Here is a 23,916-nt window from a genome sequence, read left to right on the forward strand (position 1 = left end):
TCAGTTTTATTTATCTTTTAAGTTTTAGAAAACTTAAACATTGTTTAAAAGCTAATCTGTTTTAGCTAAGGTAACACTAGCTGCTGTAACCGATAATCCTTGAATTCTCAACGGCTTCACTCAGTAGAAGTTTAGTTCTTGTTTATGTCACTGTTTGCATTAGTGATCTATTGCTGCATAATAAATTACCCCAAAACATAGTGTCTTAAAACAAAAAATATTTATTATCTCACAATTTCTGTGGGTCAGGAATCCAAGCACAGCTTAGCTGGGTGCCACATGGATCAGATGTCTCACAGGCTTCGTCAAGGTGTTGGCCAAGTCTGCAGTCATCTCAAGGCTTGCCTAGAGGAAGATCCCCTTCCACACTCACATGGCTGTCAGCAGGCTTCAGATCCTTGATGTGTGGGACTCACCATATGGCTTACAACATAACACAATTCACAACATAACAACTTGCTTCCCCCAGAGCAAAGACTCCTAGAGAGAGATGGTGAGAGAAAGTGTCCAAGATGGAAGCCACAGTGTTTTTGTAATCTAATCTCAGAAGTGACATGCCATTGTATCTGCCATATTCTGTTCATTAGAAGTGGACCAATAGGTCTAATCTGCACTCAAGAGGAGGACACTATGCAAGGATGTGAATGCCAGGAGGTGAAGATGATTAGGAGCTGTGTCAGAGGTTGTCTACCACACAGTTTAATATGAGCTCATCTTCAATGGAGCTTTATCTTTGAGAACCCTCATCAGCCTGGGTTAGGAGTGGGTCCCCCAGAAAATATTTTAAATTAATTAATTAATTAATGTATTTATTTTAACATCTTTATTGGAGTATAACTGCTTTACAATGATGTGTTAATTTCTGCTTTATAACAGTGAATCAGCTATACATATACATATATCCCCGTATCTCCTCCCTCTTGCGTCTCCCTCCCACCCTCCCAATCCCACCCCTCTAGGTGGTCACAAAGCACTGAGCTGATCTCCCTGTGCTATGTGGCTGCTTCCCACTAGCTATCTATTTTACATTTGGTAGTATATATAAGTCCATGACATTCTCTCACTTCGTCCCAGCTTACCCTTCCCCCTCCCCGTGTCTTGAAGTCCATTCTCTACATCTGCGTCTTTATTCCTGTCCTGCCCCTAGGTTCTTCAGAACCATTCAGAAAATATTTTTAAATTGCTTCTGTTCAACTATTCTCGGTCTGGGACCTTTTTATGTTAATTTTAAATTTTGGGGGCGTCTGGCCCATGCAGACACTGAAGGCTGGGTCTGTGTGAAGATTAGCTTGTGGGTATAAATTCTTAGGAGATTTATCGTCTTTCCCCTATCCCCAGTGCCTAGACTACAGACTAGCTCCCTTGTCATCAGTCTGTGTTGATAATTGATTTTTCTAGTTTGTCTTTTCATCAAAGCTTTCCCGTTTCCTACTTTTATGCAGGTTCCCATTTCCAATTCCATGCTTCGTGTGGGCCCAAGTGGGTGTTAAAATCTAAGCCCTTTGGTTACTGAGACCAGCAACCCCTGCCCCCGCCTCCCACCCTCCACTGGGCTGTTTGCAGCATTGGCTCACACAGTTAATATTCTGATTTTCCAGTCTCCTCTTTGCTTTTGTCCCCTGGGGACTTATCTCGCTTTCTTGTGAGCTCAGTTATGCACATAAAACGTTTGTTATATTTTATTAAGTGTTTCAGAATGTTTTAAAATGGGAGGGTTTTCCAAGGTTATCTAAACCAAATGACATATGTAAAGTATACAGGATGTTGCCTTGTCCCCAGTTGGACCCACTAACTCTAGTACAGACAATTTTCAGTTAGACCCAAACAAAGTATTTTCTTTTAAATATCCCACATTCTTGGAAATATTTACTGATTCTGAGTCTGGTTTGCAGAAAGGCTAAGGTTCTCATTTCCCAAGAGGATTCTTTGGCTTTGACTCTCCTGAAAGTGAGAGTTGGGGGGAGCAGGGTGGAAGGCAGTGTAGGGAAAATAGGAGAATTCACAGCACAATATCACAATTTCATACTTGTAATACAGTAAAGATCAGCTCAGATGCAGTATTCCTCTGAGACTCTATAAAAGTCTGCGTTTCCCTTAGGTCCTGGTCCCTTATTGGAATGCCAGAAGCTCCTCTTGGCTAGTAGAGATGGAATATGTGTAGCCCCAGAGGGTTTCTCACCCTCCTTCTGTCTGCCTTGGATAGAATTGGTCATGGGACTAGCATATGGTGGAGATTTCAAGAGCTTGAGAACCCTTGGGAAAGACGGGCCTTTGAGAGGTATTGTCACTGTGATTTAAGAACCTCTTGCTACTAATAATAGTAGTTAATGTTTACTGAGCACCTGCTATATGCCAGATGTTATGCCTAGTGCTTTACACAGAGAAGAGAGCTGGAGATACACATATAAGCCACAGAATGAGATTCCTTCCATCCTTGGTGTCCAGACTTGAGACCGACATGCTCTCTGCTAGGGTTAGATAAGCTTTCTTGTGCTTCAGAGGGACCCTCTGGGCTGGATTGGTTCTAGTTGGGGAGTATCTTGAGCCTGGCCTAGAAATAGCAAGAGTTAGATCAGATCATGAGCTTCAGGTACCACCTGTGCTTGGTACCCCAGAGGTCAAGAGATAGGAAAATGAGAGGTAGACTCACAAGGAGTCGTGAAAGTCACAGGTGCCACAGGAGTGTGGCTTGTGCCAGACAAACATGGGAGAACTTCACTTCTACAGGATCTTGGATTGATTTGTCCACGGCCTGTGATTTCTGTACACTTGTAATGAAGTTCCTTTAGAAAAACCTGCAGACAGTCTTTCTTTTTAATTAATGAACCCATGGTGGAATCACTGAATCTCCAGCAAATTTGGCTCTGACCTTCAAAGCAGCCAAGGTGAAGAGAGGCTTATAGTTAGAGAACCCTGGGTTCAGATCCTTAGGGTGGGGCCTGAGTTAATATAGGTTTAACAAGCTCTCCAGGACATTCTGATGCTCAGTCAGCCTGGCAGGAGAGACAGGAAACTGGGCACTTTAGTTTTCTCACTTACATGCTGGGCATCTTTGGATAATTCATCTGCCCTCTCTGAGCCTTAGTTTGCCTATCTGTAGAATAGGATGGAAATTCCTGCTCAACTTGAGGTAGACTCTAGTGATATAATGTCATATACGTTTTGGGGGCCGAGTTTGGAAACACTGAGCTGCAATTTACACATGGGTCAAGCTACTCCTTTCTCTGTTGACTGTACATAAATATGATGCCATGAATCTTTCCTGGGAGGTCACAAGATGCAGCCATGGGATACTTGCTGTCGCATTCACCATGCGGATGCCCCTGAGGACCTTGTCCGTGACGTCATCCAGTGGCCTCTACATAGTCACCCATGGGGGAATTTCTCAGTGACAAGAATAGTGTGATTGTCATGAGTGGTGGCCTGTGTCTACCCGGTAGGCCCTGAGACCATCCCGTGGCACTGATTGAGGGCTTACCTGCGCCAAGTGCCTCCCATGTTTTTCTTTGAGTCTCCTAAATAGCCCTATGAAGATGGTACCATCATCATTCCCATTTGACAGGTGATTAAACCGAGGCCCAAAACTTTGAATAACATTCCCAGGCCACACTGCTAGGAAGTAGCAGAGCCAGCACTTGAGTCCAGCTGGGTCTCACAACATAGGCCATGTGGGCAACCCAGAAGCTATACTCCTTGAAGCTATGGGTGCTCTGAAGCTCAGGGTCAAATGTGCAAGCATCCTGTGCTCTGGGTGTTGAGCTTACCACTGAACCACCCTCTTCCCTACCTTTATATTTTCTTTGTGTCAGTTTTCTCATATAAAGCAAATGAAGCTGCCGCCGCTGGTATATTTAGTCTTAGTGCAGTGTTATGTGACATGGTTCCATGAACAAAATTTTTGTTTTGCTTTTTCTTAGTTGCTTCAATTTTTTTTTAACACCATGGATTCTGCATCACAAAATATCAAAACCGAAACCAGGAACCTCAATCAGCAGTGGCTGAACTTTCCTCAGAGGATGAGGGCAGGGAAGGAACCGGCAGGCTGAACCAGAACTCTAGTTAGTGGGCAGAAGGTGGGGGAGGGCTTGGAACACTTGAAGGATGATAATTTTTGCTCCGTTATGTACCCATTAATTTCCTTCCTGCCACATGATTTTACCTCTATAGGTTGCTTTCCATCATTTTTGTAATGCAGTTGGTCATAAATAATAAAATAAAAGTTGTCCTTCCCTACAGTACCCCACCCCATACTTGGCAGGAGGGTGACTGTCAGCTCTCTGGTCCTCTCCCCCCAGGGTCAGGTGAGAGAAACGTGAAGGGCTGGGACAGGTGGAGAGGAAGATGGGGTGGTCTGGAGGCACCCGAGCTAGATGTCTGGGAGAAGCATAGGTGGGGTCGAGGGAGGAGTATTCAGAGGAACGATTAGACCCCAAGGCTGGTCCCGAAGGAGGCCTGGCGAGCAGCACAGGGCAGAGGTGCCTCCATCTTTCTTTGCAGGGGGTGAGGGTTTCTTTTAGTCCAAAGGCATTAAGAGTCACACAGAGACACAGCTTCTGCAGAACTAGATATATTCCTAAGGCGAAGTGCCTCAGAGACGCCCCCATCCCATCTCAGCACCACGGTAACTGTCCTTCTGGCCCCTGTACCCAGCTCAGCGAGGAGCTGAACCAGCAGTTGGAGGCCGTGTGCGGGTCCGTGTTTGGGGAGCTGGAGTCCCAGGCCGTGGACGCCCTGGACCTGCCCGGCTGTTTCCGCATGCGGAGCCACAGCTACCTCCGGGCCATCCAGGCCGGCTGCTCTCAAGACGATGACTGCCTGCCCCTCCTTGCTACCCCTGCCTCTGTCTCAGGGAGGCCCGGCTCCTGTGAGTACGCTCCCCCTGTCCCTGGCCCGGCCCTAGGTTGGAGAGCGATCTGGGTCCGGTTCTGGCCCTGGTCACGGCTCTGCTGTGTGACCTTGGGCAGATCGCTTGCCTCTCTGGGTCGGATGATGGGGAGGAGGATCCGTGGTTCTGTACGTAGCAGCACGTGGAGTACGCGTGGCTGCTGGGTCCTGTGGTACCGCGTGGGTGTGGGGAGTGACAGACACCTGCCAGGACGTGTTTCTCACCCTATGTGTCTTTGCGTTCCCTGGCCACAGCCTTCAACTTCAGAAAGGCCCCGCCCCCCATCCCACCGGGAAGCCAGGCCCCGCCCCGCATCTCCATCACCGCCCAGAGCAGCACCGACTCCGCCCATGAGAGCTTCACCGCGGCAGAGGGCCCCGCCCGGCGCTGCAGCTCCGCAGACGGGCTGGATGGCCCGGCAATGGGCGCGCGCACCCTGGAGTTGGCGCCGGTGCCACCCCGGGCCAGCCCCAAGCCCCCTACACTCATCATCAAGACCATTCCAGGCAGGGAGGAGCTGCGGAGCCTGGCGCGGCAGCGGAAGTGGCGGCCGTCCATCGGGGTGCAGGTATGGAAGGAGGAGGCGCCGAGGAAAGTTCAGGCCCTGTCCGGTTGAGGATGGATTGAGGGAGTCAGTGGGGCCTTCCGGATACACAGACCTTTTCCTCGCTTGCTCTTAGCATGGTCATGGACGGGGCTGATCCAAACAGCCCCAGCCCACATCCTTGTCCCTCATCCTGGCACCATCACCCCTGGCGAGCGGAGAGCGGTGCCCAGAGGTTGGCACCTTGATGCATCTAACCTCCTGGGTCTCTCGTCTTGTTCAGGCAGATTGTCTTTTCAGGATCTGCCAGCTGGCTTGGGGCTCAGGCATCGCTTGCCCGTCTCCCTGGGAAGGGCTTGCGTCCCTCGGTCTAGCCCTGGCCACTGACTTCCCAATCCTGCCACCAGGTGGAGACTATCTCAGACTCGGACACGGAGAACAGGAGTCGAAGAGAGTTCCACTCCATCGGTGTGCAGGTGGAAGAAGACAAGAGGTGGGTCCGAGTGCGGATATCTCAGACTTTGCTGGGGGTGGGGTGGAGAAGAGAAGAGAGGGATGCATAACGACCTCACTGGCCTGGGCTCCGTGCACACCCTCTCTTCCTGGTCCTGAGGACAAGCCCTTTGAATGGGGAGGTGTCAGAGCAGCCACAGAGGCTCTCCACGGAGATGTCACCAGGGCAGTCAAAAGTGAATTCTCCTTGTACCCGTACCTGTCCCAGGTGCTGTGAGGTGGACAGGAGAATACAGTGGTCCCGGGAACGGGGTAGTAGGGAGAAGTAGCAGGTAGGTGCAAAGCAGGCCTCTAGCAATTGTCCTTTATAGGGGATAACAGGATTTTTCCAATCCCTCGTTACTTCCCGTGGTGTACAAGTATGTGAACTCAAAAAGTAACAAATAAACATGAAGACTGCCTCTCAGGGGCCCCTGGCAGATATAATACTCCTCCCCACTCGGCTCACACAAGCATTTAACCAGTTGGGGGTACCTATTATATGCCTGAGTCTGTGGTGTACCAGAGAAATCAACAGCCACTATTCTGGCATTAGGTGGCCTCAGAAACATTGTTTCCTTAATTTCGAACTGAAAAATTAGCACTGAGAGCTCTGGAGGGGATACTGGGAGGAATCCCTCTGTTGTTGGCTTCCTATGGGAAGATGCTTTCTCTGATGGCCATGTGGCAGTGTCATAGTGGCCCATCTGCCCTCTGGGCTGCAGTGCTCCCAGCCCAGTGGCCCTAAGTGTGGTGTCTGGGAACCTGCCTGGGGCTGGCGGTAAGAGTTTCGTGGTAATCTGTGTTGCCCAGGCCACACCCCTTGAAGGAATAAAACTAGAGTGCCAGTAGCAGTCCCTCACAGCTCTGTTCCCGGTTGCCATTGTTGGGTTTTAGACCTTCCCTAAATTCCCCCAACTATTTCTGGGAACCCCTGGGAGCATCTTGTGTGTGTGTGTGTGTGTGTGTGTGTGTGCCTGATCAAGACTTCTTGGGGTTCCTGTGGGGATTCATCACTTTTCTCTACTCTCACACTAGCTCCCTGCAGCTCCATATGCTCCTGAAGCTGTAAATGCCTCCATCGAGGGCGGCAAAAAGGCGCCCTTGTTGCCCCCATTATTACTGAAAGCTACCATCTTCCAAATTCTTAATATTCCACAAAGATCACAGAAAAGTAGCACTTTACGGTAAAGCCAATTCTGCAAGTCTATGACTTGAGTTCTTGAGAGGTGGGGTAGGAGTCATGGCTGGGTGCAGCTCTGTGTTCAGAACACTGCCCCCAACTCTAATGCTGCCCCGTGGACCAGAAACCAAGCCCATGTGCCCCCATTTGCTCCCTCCTGAGGCTTCTTGGTCCCTCATCCATATAGACCCCTGAGGGTCCCCCCATTCCTCCTAACAAGCCTGAATTCTGGGAAGAGTGCAGCAGGCATTATACTGAGACTCAGATTATATCAGCAACCTCTGTCATTCATTTGTGGATTGATTCATTCAGAAAATACTTATTAAGCATCTGTTATATGACAGCGCCTGTTAAATGCTCAGGGAAATGTGGAAGACATGACTCTTACCCTCGTAGAAGTTATGGCCTGGAAGGGAATCAAGGCAATGAATAAACAACCCATGAGTAAAAATATGATTACACACTGTGGTATAATAGGTAATGTGATATTATTACAATTATGGTGGGAATATGAAAGAAAAAAGCAGGCGCTAAGAGAGAAGGGACTTTATTTAGGTTAAGCAGGTGACATTTAAGCTGAGACTTGAGGGTTGACTAGGAACACTCAGATGATGGTCGGGGGAGGAAGCATTCCAGGAAGAGGGAATAGCATATGTGAAGACACTGGGGCAGGAAAGAGTTTGACATGCATTGGGAACTGAAAGAAGATTCACGTGGCTGGTGTGGAACAGGACAGGACAGTGGTGAGGGAGTAGACTGGAGAATAGGTGGGGGCCAGGTCATGTACAGTATGGGCATGATAAAGAACTGGAATTTAATTCTAACTAATGAGTAGCCCTTAAAAGGTTAAAGAAGGAGTGTGGTATGATCTAATTTATGTTTACAAAAGATCACTAGCTGCTGAGTGGAGAAGGAATTTCAGGGAAGTAATGGTGGGTATGGGGAGGCTAGGAAGCAGGATTTTTTCATGATCCAGAAGAAAGGCATTATGGACAATCTTATGCTGGGGATTTTTTTTTTTTTTTTTCCTGTTGGGCAGTACCAGTGTCTGGGAACACTATTAAGTTTTATATGTTGATTTTGTATTCAGCAACCTTGCTGCTCTCTCTTATTAGGACCCAAAGTTTGTCTGAAAAATCACGATGGGTTTTCTATATAGTCAGTTATATTTTCTGCAAATGAGGATATTTCTTTTAAATCTGTATTTTTAAAAATTTCTTTCCCTTGTAATAGTGCATTGAAGAGGACTTCTAGTTTACTGTCGAGTGTAGCACTCTTATGTCCTTCCTGACATTAGTGAATATCTTCTAAGGCCCACTTATAAGTGTGATGATGTTTGCTACAGATTTGATGGATACTATTGATCAGGTTAAGGAAATTCCCTTCTAGTCCTAGTTGGCTAAGAGCTTTTAATTTTTATTTTTTAATAAAAAATGAGAGTGGAATTTTATTGAGTGCTTTTCCAGAATCTACCTAGATGATCATAGATTTAATACTTTCGTCTGTAATGTGGTCAATTATATTAATAGATTTTCCATGTTGACCCATTCTTTCATTCCTGGGATAAACCCCACTTGATCCCATTATCAGTTTGGATTAAGTTTGGCTGTAACAGGGTCTCAATAGCGTCTTCAGTATATTTCTCTCTCACCAAAAAAAAAAGAAAAAGGCTGGATGTAGAAGTTCAGTGTCAGGACCCCAGGCTCCTCCTGTCTTGCTGATCTTCTACCCTTTGTATATCACTCATAACCAAGGAGCTGGTGCTCAAGCCCAGCCATCCTGTCTGCATTCTGAGCAGTACCAAGGAGAAAGAGAGAAGGATGCAGTCCTTCCTTTTAAAAGGACTTCCTGCGGGAATTCCCTGGCAGTCCAGTGGTCTAGGACTCGGCACTTTCACTGCCGTGGCCCCGGGTTCAATCCCTGGTCGGGGAACTAAGATCCCGCAAGCTGCATGGTGAGGCCAAAAAAAAAAAAAAAAAAAAAAAGAAAAAAAGATTTCCTGAAAGTTACACACAACACTTTCCCACATCCTACTGGCTAAAAACTCATCCCATGGTGGCATCTAGCTGCAAGGGAGGTGCTGTGGAATAGTCTCTTATTGGGAAGCAATGAGCAGAGCTGAAAATCAGGGTTCTTATGCTAAACACAAAGAGAAGAATGGGAAATGGAACTCTAACAGTTTTTGTCACAGTCTTGCTGTATTATTTTCATAGAGGTTGCTGGATTTTTGGATAGCTATTATTTTATTTAAGATTTTTATATTTATGTTCATAAGTGATATCTGCCTACAATTTTGTTTGTATTGTTGTTATTCAGTTCAGGCATTAAGGTTATGCTAAACTCCTAAAATGAGTTTGGTAGCATTCTCTCTGTTTCTGTTCTTTGAAACGATTTGTGTAAAGTAGGAATTATCTATTCCTTAAAGGTTTGGTAAAGGTTGCCTATAAAACTATCTGGGCCTTTTTGGGATAAGAGAAACTTTTTGAACTACAGCTTCAGTTTCTTTCATGGTTATTGATCTATTATGGTTTTATTTTTCTTCTTCAGTCAATTTTGATGATTTATATTTTTCTAAAAAGTGGACCATTTAACAAAAATAGACAGTTTTCAAAATTTTTGGTACAAATATTCCTTTCTCATGGTATTATAATTTTACACATTTTTATTATATTTATAGGTTATGCCCCCCTTTTTATTCCTAATACCACATGCTTATACCCTACCTTTCTTTTTTGATTCATTTTGCTCAAGGTTTGTATATTTTATCATTTTAATATATTTTTTAAATTATATTTTATTAGTCTTAAAAAACTAGCTTTTGGTTTGGGTGAACGTCTCTATTGTTTCTCTTTTATCTTTAATATTTCCTTTCTTCTACTACTTCTCTGTTATTTTCTTTCTTCTGCCATGTTTGATTTTTTTCAGCCTCTTGAACACTATTTCTTATTTTCTAATGTGTTTTTAAGGCTATAAATTCCCTTCTAACTATACTGCTGTATCTGCATCTCATAAGTTTTGGGATGCAGTGTTTTCATCGTTCAGTTCTAAATAGTTTGTAACTAACTTCCTTTAGGAAGTTCATCATAACTTCCTTTTTAACTTGTAAATTATTTAGAAGAATTTTTAATTTTTTTAGTTTTTTTAGTTTCCAAATGTATTTTTTTGTTTGAGGGGCTCCTTTTCACTTTTGATTTCTAGATTTGCTACATTGTGGTCATAGAATGCATTCTGTATGATATTTATTCCTTAGAATTTGTCAAGGCTTCCTTCATCATATACACATATAGCATATATATGGTCACACTTATAAATTGCATTTTTCAAATGTTTATCTTTGATTTTTTTTTGGATGTCTGATCTAACAGTTCTGAGTGAGGTGTTTTAAAAATGTCTCACCATGATTGTGAATGTGTCATTTTCCCTGGGAATTTTATTCATTTTTTCTTGATTTGAGAGAATGCTATTTAGTATTCAGGCTTATGATTATTGTATCTTCTTGGTGGGTTGGCCCTTTTATCATTAAATAGGATGCTTTTCATCCTTACTATTGGTTTTTGCCTTGAAGTTGATTTTGCCTGATTTTATTGCTACGTCTGCTTTCTTTTGATTAATTTTCCATTATATCTTCTTCCATCCTTTGTCTCTCAGCCTTCCATAGCCTTATGTTTTAGATATGTTGCTTGTAAGCAGTATGGAGCTAGAGTTAAGTAGACCTATTTAATCCATATATTTCATTTCATTTCATTTCATATATATAATATAATATATATATTTCATATATATAATTCATATATTTTTTGATTACCGATTTATTTGGCCTTATTTCTATCATCTCTTTAAAAATTTTCAACTGGACATGCTTTTTCTTTGCTTTCCTCCTCCCCTACTTTTCTGCCCTCTATTGAACCAATCAAGGTGACTTTATTTCTCTTGTTCCCTCCATTCCTCCACTGGTTTGGAAGTTTACATTTTAGTAGTGATTTCCCTCAAATTTTAAACAAATATACTTAATTTCATATGTCTCTGATAAAGTCTAAAATTAGTATTTCTATCCTGAAATAGGCACAAAACAAGAACCTTGGAACACTTTAATTTCCTTCTTAACTCCCTTCTTCCATTTTCCATGTTTTTTTTTTTTTAAATTATTTACTTATTTTTGGCTGTGTTGGGTCTTCGTTTCTGTGTGAGGGCTTTCTCTAGTTGCGGCGAGTGGGGGCCACTCCTTATCGCGGTGCGCGGGCCTCTCACCGTCGCGGCCTCTCCTGTTGCGGAGCACAGGCTCCAGACGCGCAGGCTCAGCAGTTCTGGCTCACGGGCCCAGCTGTGCTGCGGCATGTGGGATCTTCCCAGACCAGGGCTCGAACCCGTGTCCCCTGCACTGGCAGGCAGATTCTCAACCACTGCGCCACCAGGGAAGCCCTTCCATGTTTTATATATATATATTTTTTAAATTCTTCCTTTATTGGTAAAAAAAAGAGTGATTCTACAAAGCAATCTCAAGGGTCATCAAAGTGTGAAAGCCATCAGGTTTGTCTGGCAACAGGCAGCTTCCTCCTCCTTCAGGGCAGAGCCAGTGGTTCCCATGCCTTCCAGCCCTGAGTCAGCCCTTTTTTTTTTTTTTTAACATCTTTATTGGAGTATAATTGCTTTACAATGTTGTGTTAGTTTCTGCTGTATAACAAAGTGAATCAGCTATATGTATACATACATCCCCATATCCCCTCCCTCTTGCGTCTCCCTCCCACCCTCCCTATCCCACCCCTCTAGGTGGTCACAAAGCACCGAGCTGATCTCCCTGTGCTATGTGGCTGCTTCCCCCTAGCTATCTATTTTACATTTGGTAGTGTATATATGTCCATGCCACTCTCTCACTTCATCCCAGCTTACCCTTCCCACTCCCCCTGTCCTCAAGTCCATTCTCTACGTCCGAGTCTTTTTTCCTATCTTGCCCCTAGGTTCTTCAGAACCATTGGTTTTTTTTTTAGATTCCATATATATGTGTTAGCGTACGGTATTTGTTTTTCTCTTTCTGACTTACTTCACTCTGTATGACAGACTCTAGGTCCATCCATCTCACTACAAATAACTCAATTTTGTTTCTTTTTATGGCTGAGTAATATTCCATTGTATATATGTGCCACATCTTCTTTATCCATTCATCTGTCGATGGACACAGGTTGCTTCCATGTCCTGGCTATTGTAAATAGAGCTGCAATGAACCTTGTGGTACATCACTCTTTTTGAATTATGGTTTTCTCAGGGTATATGCCCAGTAGTGGGATTGCTGGGTTGTATGGTAGTTCTATTTTTAGTTTTTTAAGGAACCTCCATACTGTTCTCCATAGTGGCTGTATCAATTTACATTCCCACCAACAGTGCCAGAGGGTTCCCTTTTCTCCACACCCTCTCCAGCATTTATTGTTTGTAGATTTTTTGATGATGGCCATTCTGACCGGTGTGAGGTGATACCTCATTGTAGTTTTGATTTGCATTTCTCTAATGATTAGTGATGTTGAGCATCCTTTCATGTATTTGTTGGCAATCTGTATATTTTCTTTGGAGAAATGTCTGTTTAGGTCTTCTGCCCATTTTTGGATTGGGTTGTTTGTTTTTTTGCTATTGAGCTGCATGGGCTGCTTGTAAATTTTGGAGATTAATCCTTTGTCAGTTGCTTCTTTTGCAAATATCCTCTCCCATTCCATGTTATATTTATCTAGTATTTTGATTATACCTCTTTAAAAAACCCTGCCTTTAAAACCCTTTAAAAAAATCTGTTGTTGTTATATCTTTTATGGTTTAATAGTTTGGATTTACAAACATGTTTTAACAATTTATGTGTTCACTATTGCTTGTTACTGCCCACTGCTTCCTCCTGGGTTCAATTTCCTTTATGCTCAAGTATTGCTTGAGCTTGGGACCAGTTTTAGAGTTAATATCTCAGCTTGAGGTTTCTGTATTTCACTGGTACTACTCATTCAAACCCCATACCCACAACCAGAGCAGCCTTAATATTCTGATTTCTCAGCATCCTACTTCCAGGCCACATACCTGAATCATGACATGAGTTTTCTAGTCCACGTTTGTAAATGAAACAACCTTTATTTTTGGCTGCTGGCTTTATGCATGGGGTCTCCTTCCAGGTCCCCAGGATGCACAGGCTTGGGGTATTTCCTTTAATCCTCCCTGGGCATTACCATCTAGCCTCTAGCATATGTCTGGCCCATATTCCTGTGGCTCACTTGGCTTAGGTTCCCTTTCACCACTAAGGTTTTGAATTTCCTTTTTGTTTCTGATACCTGAAGATGTCTCTTTCCTGCTTTCAAGCTTGGCATTGTAGCAAAACCATCTTTTGGGCTTTATTTGATCCAGCATTTCTATATGTATGGGGGTGGGGTGGGGGGGGAACTTCCTAAGTTAGTTCAGTCCACTACATTGATCAGTCGTCAGCAGCAGTTACAGAGAGAAGTGGGACCAATTTTGGAAGCATTTGGAGTGAAGTCAAGGAAGGGTGGGGACAGGCAGAGAATGAGGTCTTCCTTGCTCTTGTGTAGGTGCTTGGGAAGGTTTGGAGGGGTGGGCAGGGGAGGGGAGAAAGTTTATGGATAAATGTCTAAAGAACTGAATTGCTTGGGACAGTTGATCACACTGGGAATCCAGAGGGGGTGACAGGTGGGGAGAGAAGAAATCTGGCGCATCTTTCTGGCCAGGCTCCCTTGCTTGTCTGCTGAAGGCATCCTTAGTTTTACACCTGCACCGTCCTTTCTCTCCCTTATGTCCCTGGCACTTTAAGTCTGACTTACTGCACACCATGCCCCAGCTGGTGCATAAAAGTGAGCCACGAATACCAGCAGCCCTTCTAGGCACACATCCAGGCCTAACCCCCCACCCACTGCCACCCCATTTTCTTGGACTCTCTTGTCCTTGCTTCTGTCTCACTGTTCCCAGTATTTCTCTCTCTCTTTCTATACTTTGGTTTAAAAAATTGCTGGGGAGGAAAAGTTTCTCCTTTTCTGCCTTTCAGGTGTTCCCTGCTAACCTCTTGGGTGAGGAGTGCAGATTTATAGCCCTTTATACCTGGGAGTTGTCTGTGGGTCCTTTCTGTTGCTCATCATCAGTGGTGACTTGGCTTAGAAATAGACAGGGGTTGGGGTTGGTGCCCCTTCCGTTCCATCTCCACCCCACCTCCACCTAAGATTCATCTGTCCACAGACATTTATTATAACCCTGTTATCTGTAAAGTACTGTGCTGGGCACCAAAGATACAAAGGTGAGCAGAGCCAGACACAGCCCCTGGCCTGTGAAGCTTGCTGCCATGTTAATCTAAGAACCTCCCAAGTGATGCAGAAGTACAGCTGAGCAGGAGCCACAAAGGAGAGGTATGTACACTATGAGAGTGTGTAATAGGGGCCTTTGACGCAGTCAGAGGGGTCAGGCCTGGATTTCCAGAGAATGTGACATTTGAGTGGAGATCTGAAGGATGAACAAAAATTAACAAAGCGAAAGTGGGAGCTGAGTGTTCCAGGCAGAAGGCCCAGCAGGTGCCAAGACCCTGTGGTGGGAGGGAGCATAATTAAGAAACAGTTACCACCCCCATCTCAGGGCATCCTACAGCACCTGTCTTCCCAGACCCAGCACACTCTGGGCCATGATAAAAGAATGCATCAAATGTCATTGCTGGATATTAGAAGTCTGTTCCTAAGGCCTTTTGAGAACATCAAAACCATGTGATTTTTGCCTCTCTCTCTAATCATGGGATCCCCTTGTAGCTTCCACTTCTAGATCCCTGCCACTAAGATCTTATCTTAAATTCCAGATTTAGCAAAAACAAAACAAAGTAAACAAGTAAAAACACCATACCACCCAATTAAATTTGACTATCAGATAAACAATGAATTATTTTTAGTATAAGTACTTCCCAAACAGTACTTGAGACATACTTATACTAAAAAAATTATCTGTTATTTATTTGAAATTAAAATTTAACTGGGAGTCCTGTATTTTATCTGACAACCCTACTTAGATCCCTTTGTGCCCAACCAGGGCTACCTGGAGAACTCTGTGTTGGAAGTCCACCCCTTCCTCAGCTTCATGATCATTTCTGGCTTTGGGACCTTGGGAAGGGAATGTGCAGAAAGAACAGGAAGCTTCCATCCTCATGAAGTTATATTCCAAGAGCAGTCCTGCAAAAGCAATGAGTCGCTGACTGACCACAAGCCTGGGGTGTGGACACGGCCTCTATTCCTCAGCATCAACTCCAGGACGGTCACGACTCTTCCTCAATCTCCCACCCTAGCCCCACCTCGGCATCACTGTCACAGCCCCCAGCCTGGGGTGGTGGACTTGGGGATTCCTGATTGATTATGTGTTTAAGCTCTTAGATGCTTTCTCAGAGAGGGAGCTGCTACAATGGCTGAGCCTTGCTGAAGTGTCCATGCCCATTCTCCCTCCCACCCCCGCCAGCCTGCTGCCAAATACTCCTGGCAAAACTTCTTGACAACTCCTGGATGTTGAGCATTCCCTGGACAGTATGTCTCTTGGGATAAGCCAGTTTCTTCCCAGAGCCTGTTGTGTTATCCCTTAGAGAATCACCGGAGAAACATCTCCCAGAAGTAACCATGATAACTTCCAGAATCACCAGGAATGTGAGCATTGTCACCCTAAAGGACTTGAGGGGAGGAGGCCTCCTCAACCTTGTTAAAAGGCTTGGGGAGAAAATATTGTGAAAGGCATTGTTACGAGTTAGTGATGATTCATAACTGAAGCCACTTTCTATCCTGTGTTTGCAGCGATTGGTGAAGACTGCAGCAAATACTGCCAAATCCAAAACTAAATAGGGACATAAGCCTTGGACTTCACTACCCTGAAAATGGATCAGTTAGAGTTAGGATTAGGTTTGGCTGTGAGTTACAGAAAACCCCCAAATGACAGTGACTCAAACATGATAGAAGTTTATTTCTCTCTTGCTTAGAAGTCCAGAGAGTCAGTTGAGGGCTGGTAGGTGCTCCGCAGTGTCAGACCCAGGCTCCTTCTATCTTATTGCTCCTCCATCCTCAGCACATGGCTTCCATCTCATGTTCCAAAATGGCTGCTTGAGGTCCAGCCATCATGTCTACATTATGGTCAGCAGGAAGGAGGAGAAGGGAACAAAGGAGGGCATGCCCTCTCCTTTTAAGGACATTTTCTGAAAGTTGCACTTACTACTTCTGCTTATAACCTGTGAGCTAGAACTTAGCCACATAGCTACACCTAGCTGCAAGGGAGATGGGTAAAAGAATCTTTATTTGAAGGGGCCATGTGTCTAGTTTAAAATTGTGGGATTCTATTACTACGGAGGAAAGGAGAATGGATGTTGGGGGATGATTCGTAGTCTCTACCATCCTTCCTTCCAACCAACCAACCAAACACTCAACCAACGTTTATTTGAGGAACTGCCCAATTTAGTAAGGGAGACAGATATGTAAATATGTAACTAACTACAATACAATGTGATATGGGGTATAAAAAAGGTTTTATTCAGAGTGCTGTGGGAGAACAGATGGAAATGATCAACAGCAATCATAATAATCAATAACTACAATGGTCTGGCTGGGTTCTCAGTGCTACACTCCCATTATGTTTTTTGTCCACCTCCCTTTTTTTTCAGTGTGAGCTGCAAACCTTCCTGCCTCACCACGTAATAGCTAACACTTGCAATGGGCAGGCCACGTGCTGTTCTAAGTTTCTTAGATACATTATCTCATAACAATCCTGTGAATAGGTACTATTATCATTCTCATTTATAGATGAAGAAACTGAGGCACGAGCCATAGAGCTGGGTTTTGGACCCGGACATTCTGGCTCCAGAGCATACATGCTTAACCACTCTGCTAGCCTACCTCCCCTAAAACTGTTCATTCTCATTCCCTCCCCCAGCCTCCTCACCCCCAAATCTCCAGCAGACAACCTCCCTGCTTACTTCGTCGTAACGATTGAGGTCATTGGTCGGACCTCTCTTCGCTTCCGGACCATCCTCCAACTGGCATCTCTTTCCTTGCCTCCTCCAGCAGTCCTGCCTCAGGAGCTGAGGCATCTGGCTTTCTGGTTAAAGCTGCTCCTCTCCCGCAGTCCTAGGAAGGCAGTGGAGTGTAATGGTTTAAGAGCTGGCCTCTGCAGACAGACTGCCCTATATTAATAAGTGTCTGGTCTTAGGAAGTCACTTAGGTTCTCTAAGCCTTAGTTTTCTCATCTGTGAGTAGGGGTGACACTAATGTGAGGATTGAGCATATTGATTCATGTAAAGTGGTTATTATTCGTTCCCCTCCTATCTGGTCCTTGGATTACTGCCTGTCTCTTCTCTAGCTTGAATTGACTTCTCTTTACAGGTTGTATTCGTTACCTATGGCTGCTGTATTATTACAGCACAGTATTATAGCCACTAATTTAGTGGCATCCAATAATCCATATTTATTATCTTACATTTCTAGAGGTTGGAAGTCTGAACTGCGTTTCACTAGGCTAAAAATCAAGATGTTGGCAGGACTGACCCCTTTTGGAGTCTCTGGAAAGCATCCATTTTTTCACCTTTCCCAGTTTATAGAGGCTGTCCGCATTCCTTGGCTTGTAGCCCATTTCTGTCTTCAAAGCCAGCAGTGGCGGGTTGAGTCCTCACAGGCAATCCCTCCAACCTTGATCCTATTGTCCCATCTGCTTCTCTGATTCTGACTTTCCTGCCTCCCTCTTTCACTTATAAGGACCCTTTTGATTAAAATGGACACAACTGGATAGTGCAGGATCTCGTCTCAAGATCCTTGACGTAATCATTTTCACAAAGTCCTTTTTGCTGTGGAAGGTAACATATTCATAGGTTCTGGGAATTAGGACATAGACTTTTTTGGGTGGCCATTATTCTACCTACCCCTTGGGGATATGGCATGTGAGAACCATCCATATGTCCCTCCTTTTTCTCCCCCTCCAGCTCTATTGAGATACAATTGACAAATAACCGGATTATCCCTTCCTTAAAGGTACATTGTCTTCTTTCTTCCTTCCTTCTCAACCAAGCTCTTTGGAAGAGTTGTCTTGCCTAGTTTTCTCCACCTCCTGACAACTCCCTCCCATCTGCGTCTGCCCCCATACTCCACCAAACTGACTCTTGCCCTGATCACCAGTGGCTTCCATATTGCCAAGTCAATGGACACCTTTCATTCTCAACTGGCTGCATTTTCCAGTTGGCTGCTCATTCCTGCTTGAGACCCTTTTTTGAGGATTTCATCCTTTTGTTGTCCCCTGTCTGCCTTTAGGTGACTTGCTCTTGATTTTCCTCCTCTTCCTCTCTGGCTTAGACACGCCTGGGGCTACGCTGTCTCCACTGGCCCCTGAAATGTCTCTGTTCCCAAGGGCTTTGCATCTTTGTTCCATTTCTCTTTTCTTGGGTGATCTTGTCCCGCACTGCTGGTTTTAAATGCCACTTGCACAAAGATGACCAATTCCTGCTTGTGCTGTGCAGATCTCTGGCTCCTGGCTGGAAGTGTTGGTGAAGATTATGTTTCCAGTAATCCCATAAGCTCCTCAATTTCTTTGGTCTTCCTTCAAGTAGACACAGCGAGAGAGCTACTTGAGGTACTGACTCGAGAACCATGAAGACTGGGGCATTCATGCTTCTGTTCCAGACTGTGTGGCCTATTTCCATCAAGACACAGTGTGGGGCTTCTCTCGTGGTGCAGTGGTTAAGAATCCGCCTGCCAATGCAGGGAACACAGGTTCGAGCCCTGGTCCGGGAAGATCCCACATGCCACGGAGCAACTAAGCCCGTGCACCACAACTACTGAGCCTGTGCTCTAGAGCCCGCGAGCCACAACTACTGAGCCCACATGCCACAACTACTGAAGCCTGCGCGCCTAGAGCCCGTGCTCCGCAACAAGAGAAGCCACTGCAATGAGAAGCCCGCGCACCGCAACAAAGAGTAGCCCCTGCTCGCTGCAACTAGAGAAAGCCCACGCACAGCAGCGAAGACCCAACGCAGCCAGAAAAAAAAAAAAGATACAGTGTGATCTTCTCAGGACCCCTCAGAGGACAGTGAAAGGCACAGACCCAGTGATGACAAAGGACAGCTCCACGTTTCATGGGAGTAACAGAAAAGCAAATAGGGAAGGCAGATCTTCACTAATGTATTTATTGGGGCAAGCCCCACCTTTACCTGTGTGGTTTGCAATTGCTGGAGCGCCGAAGGAGCCAGAGGCTAACTGGAGCTCAAAGCACAAAAATATTTAAAGGGAGCCAAAGGGCACCCTGACAGTTCAGTTAGACATACAAAACTCTCACCAGAAACAGCAATGTAACCAAACCGTGGGACCGCCTCCAAATGCAAGAAGACGGCTGAGGGAGGGATGGTACGAGGATGGCCTCTGGGCAGTCAGGGGGCTCACAGAAGAGGAGGGGGCTTGAGCAGGGAACCGACAGGCAGTGAAGGGGAGGAAGGCCATTTCAGGCAGGGGAATAGCACGTGCAGAGGCTGAAGTCAGGGCCAGTATATTCTACTTGGGGAGCAAGGAGGGTTCAAGGGAGATGAGGTCAGAGAGGACTGCATCCAGAGTAAATGCTAGCACAGGAAGCCTGGGCTTTATCTTGTTGGCAATGGGGAGCAATGGAAGGGTTTTGAGCAGGGGAATGGGTTGGGCAGAGGTCAGCTTTAGAAAGACTACTCCAGTGCTGGGTGGATTGGTGAGGGAATGTTGGGCCCCAGATCTTAAAATATGCATAGGTATAATTTTACAAGGTATAATTTTTAAAAGGTACAATTTCATTTTATTTTATTCCAAAAATTATTTTATTATTATTTCTTATTGAAATGTAATTGACCTACAACACTATGTAGTGTCAGGTGCACAAATTCAATATTTCTATACATTAGGCATGACCACCATGATAAGTCTAGTTACCATCTGTCACCGTATAAAGTTACTACGATATTACTGACTGTATTACTCATGCTGTACATTTCATCCCTGTGACTTATTTATTTTGTAGCTGGAAGTTTGTCCCTCTCTAATCTGCCTCACCTATTTCACTCATCCCCCACCTGCGAAGTATCATTTTAGAGAGAGGAGGTGCCTTGGCATTGGTACTGGTCCATTCCTGTCATTTTATAGCATATATGTGTGTGTGCTTATATATAATATATATTCATATATATCACATAATGTATTTTATATACACACATACATATATACGTACTAGATGGCCCAGGTGGAGGCCCAGGTGGAGGGTGAGTGACCTCCCAAAGGCACATAGCAACAAGGCCAGCGTTAGAACTCTGGTCTGCCTCTCAGTCCACTGCTCTTCTTCTGTGCTATTCTGAGTGGAGGCAGCAGTGTCCGAAAGGAGGTTGATCCAATAGTCAAGGAAAGAGAGATGCAAGCCCTGACCAGGGCAGGACAGGGCAGGTGCCAAGGTGAAGACCACGTGGGAGGCAATGCGGATATGTTCCTGCTTTCTCTTTCTCTGGGTGGGGGTTGGGACAGAGGGCTGGCTGGGGACTGCACATGAGTGCATCTCTCTTTCCTGGGTCCTGCAGCATCCTTCTGGGCCTGGTTTCTATGGCAACAGGCTCCCAGCAGGCAGCCCGCCAGCTGGAGGGAAGCAGGCAGGCAAGGCAGGCAGGGAGAGAAGGACCAGGCAGCATGAGGAAGGCTAAAGTTGGGGGTGGGGGAGTCTCCTGGGAAGCAGGAGGAGCCCCTAAACCTGGCCTCCCAAATCCCTCTCTCTTCTGACCATATGAGGGTGGAGGTAGCTTAGGACACATGGGCTTTTGTTTCACGGTCCTTGAATTTCCAGACCTCAAACATCTGTTCACCTCTCCCTGCCACCCTCACATATCCTGACTCTCTCTTCTTTAAGTATTATCTGACCCCAGCCTCATGCCCCTCAGGGAGCACGCACTTCATGGATAAGAGCCCTCACTCTGACTGAACTCAGTGGGGAGGGGGAGAACAAGGTCAATTGACGTTCTGTTTTGCATAAGATTTGCATATTATTAACTCAAAGACAAGAAATTTCCAGGCCCTGTGTCATTCCTGCCAACAACTTAATTCAGCTCCACTGGCACCGGCTGACTGTGTCTGGCCAGGCTCCGTGCTGAGCCATGGGGTCCCTAGAGGAGAAGTCCTCCCAGCTGCAGCCCACCCCTTCTCCCCCAGCTGCTCTAAGGCAGTTCTTCCTGATGTTCTAGCAGCTGGTGTGGTGGGAAGTTCTTGGGCTGTGAAGCGTGGCAGCCCTGGGTCCAGATCTTGGCTCCACTGTTTTGCAGCTGGGTGACTGTGGGCCTCTCTGTGCTATAGTTTATTCATCTCTCCATAGGACTGAGGGTATACCCGTACAGCTGGTATGAACTAGCGAAGACACGTTGTTTGTTAAAATGCTGAAATAATTCTGTGTTCATTGGTAAAGAGCGACCACCCTGGACCCTCCCCAGGCCCTTTTGGCCCACAATCCAGCTTCTGCAGGGTGATGCCCTAGCACTTTGGCTTTGTCCGTCTGATTAGTGTCTGCCAGCATCTGTTCTGCCCATGGAGTACAGGTGGTTAAATATTTTGAATATCACCCCTGTCCAGAACCAGTGCAACAGGTAGGTATATTATGTACCGACCCGTGGCAAGGACTGATACATTTAAAGGTCATGAATAAATGTCCATCACTTTGTAGGTTTCCTTTTGGCCTGGGGCGCGGGTGAGGGCTGGGATGAGACGGGGCAGGGGCAGAGATAACCACCAGCTCTCTCACCAGGCGGGCGAGGTTCAAGCGCTCCAACAGCGTGACAGCCGGCGTGCAGGCCGACCTGGAGCTGGAGGGCCTGGCCGGCCTGGCCACCGTGGCCACAGAAGACAAGGCCCTGCAGTTCGGACGCTCCTTCCAGAGGCACGCCTCTGAGCCCCAGCCCGGGCCCCGGGCCCCCACCTACTCAGTCTTCCGCACGGTCCACACGCAGGGCCAGTGGGCCTACCGCGAGGGCTACCCACTGCCGTATGAGCCGCCGGCCACCGATGGGTCGCCCGGCCCCGCCCCTGCCCCTACCCCCGGCCCCGGGTCCGGGCGCCGTGACTCCTGGATGGAGCGCGGCTCACGTAGCCTCCCCGACTCAGGCCGCACGTCCCCCAGCCCACGGGATGGCGAGTGGTTCATCAAGATGCTGAGGGCGGAGGTGGAGAAGCTGGAGCACTGGTGCCAGCAGATGGAGCGCGAGGCGGAGGATTATGAGCTGCCGGAGGAGAGTGAGTGAGGGGACCCCGGGCACGGAGGCATCACGGCGGCAGTGGCCGCTACCGCGATGTGATAGGAGAGGCCTTTGGCCGGGCGTGACTGTGCCTTTCTCACAGTTTGGTCGTATGGCCCCAGACCTTGGTGGCTCCCATTGGCAGTAGCAGGGCATGTTGGGAGCTCTTGGAAGGAAGCAGGGAGCAGCTTCAGATGTCAGAGCTAGGACTGGGAAAGTGACCGGGTGAAAGGGCTGGGCCTTCTAGGAGATGGCTGCCAGCCCAAGTCCATGGGGACTGAGGGGACCCTATTCCCATCTGGGCTGGTGTGGGAATCCAGGTCTGATCCAGGTGTGAGACCAGGACTTCAGGCAGAGGGGGAGGCAGTGCACGGTGTCAGCTCACGTCTGAGGCCTAGGAGAAGGAGAGTCAGCCAGGAAGACAGGGCCCTGCATGAGGGAGGACATGCCCTTCCCTGCAAGTGCAGTCTGAGGGGAGACCCAGTCTTAACCGCAGGATCCCCAAGTTGATGGGGTAGTGACTAGAAGACGAGAGTCACGCACATGACATTATTTGGTAATTCTCAGTGAGCCGAGGGGTCATATACTGATGAGTGACAAAGTTCTGCCAATGAGTGGTCACGGAGCTAGGGCCTGGCTAGGGCTATTGGGCTAGGCTGGCACTGGTTTCCATCTGTTCTCTGACATGGGAGGGAAGAGGACACAGGAGGATAAGCACTCAAGAAGTACAGATCGTATGAAAGAAGAAACATCCGTGTCTGGGGAGACAGTCTTCTTGGTGAAGTGGGATAGGAGCTGCTTGTTAAGACCTTGAGGATGGGATGGGGAGGGGGCCGGAGGAGACAGACAGATAGACGGTGCCAGATAACAGAGGGGTCAGTCATTCAGGGCGGACTTCCTGGAGGCTGGGTAAGGAGAGGCATCTTTCCTCTCCCCCCATCTCCTTTTGCTCTCCAGTCCTGGAGAAGATCCGCAGTGCCGTGGGCAGCACACAACTTCTCCTGTCCCAGAAGGTTCAGCAGTTCTTCCGGCTGTGTCAGCAAAGCATGGTGAGTGCCCATGGTGGCACAGAGCCTATCAGGTGTGTGTACCTGGTAGGGGACTGGAGTGTGCGTATGCCTGGAAGTGAGACCAGGTGTTTGTCTTGTCTCCCTACCTCCCAGTCCCCGCCCCACTCTCCCAGGTTGAACTTCCTGACAATGAGGGTGGGTTGGGCTTTCTCTGGTCCAAGCTGGGGCTCAGACCCTGCTGACTGACTGCCTCCCCTCTGTCTCCCTCCACTGCAGGACCCCACTGCGTTCCCCGTGCCCACCTTCCAGGACCTGGCGGGTTTCTGGGACCTCTTGCAGCTCTCTATCGAGGATGTGACCCTCAAGTTCCTGGAGCTACAGCAACTCAAGGCCAACAGCTGGAAACTCCTGGAGCCTAAGGTTGGGGGAGGTCCCTTCAAACCAAGAGTCCAGACCCTGGAAAATGCCCTTCCCCAGAGAGTGTGGGCGGGGGTGGGGGCGGGGGGGGAGAGGAAGGCAGGAGAAGAGACCCTGGGCAGCAAAGGTAGTCCTGGA

The 23,916-nt window shown here is 46.8% G+C and overlaps 1 protein-coding gene across 2 annotated transcripts in view; it reads left to right on the forward strand.

Annotated features, from left to right (window-relative positions):
- Positions 1–23,916, forward strand: part of DLGAP3 (DLG associated protein 3) — a 65,864-nt gene that overhangs the window by 36,098 nt on the left and 5,850 nt on the right. For both annotated transcript variants that reach the window (XM_082362842.1, XM_082362843.1), the window contains 6 exons: positions 4,651–4,864; positions 5,140–5,453; positions 5,837–5,922; positions 21,865–22,349; positions 23,309–23,400; positions 23,638–23,781. In XM_082362842.1, the coding sequence (XP_082218968.1) occupies positions 4,651–4,864; positions 5,140–5,453; positions 5,837–5,922; positions 21,865–22,349; positions 23,309–23,400; positions 23,638–23,781 (1,335 nt within the window). The remainder of the gene's footprint in view (positions 1–4,650; positions 4,865–5,139; positions 5,454–5,836; positions 5,923–21,864; positions 22,350–23,308; positions 23,401–23,637; positions 23,782–23,916) is intronic.

This window comes from Balaenoptera borealis (assembly GCF_965194805.1).
Source record: "Balaenoptera borealis genome assembly, chromosome: 1".
In the NCBI taxonomy this organism is placed as follows: domain Eukaryota; kingdom Metazoa; phylum Chordata; class Mammalia; order Artiodactyla; family Balaenopteridae; genus Balaenoptera; species Balaenoptera borealis.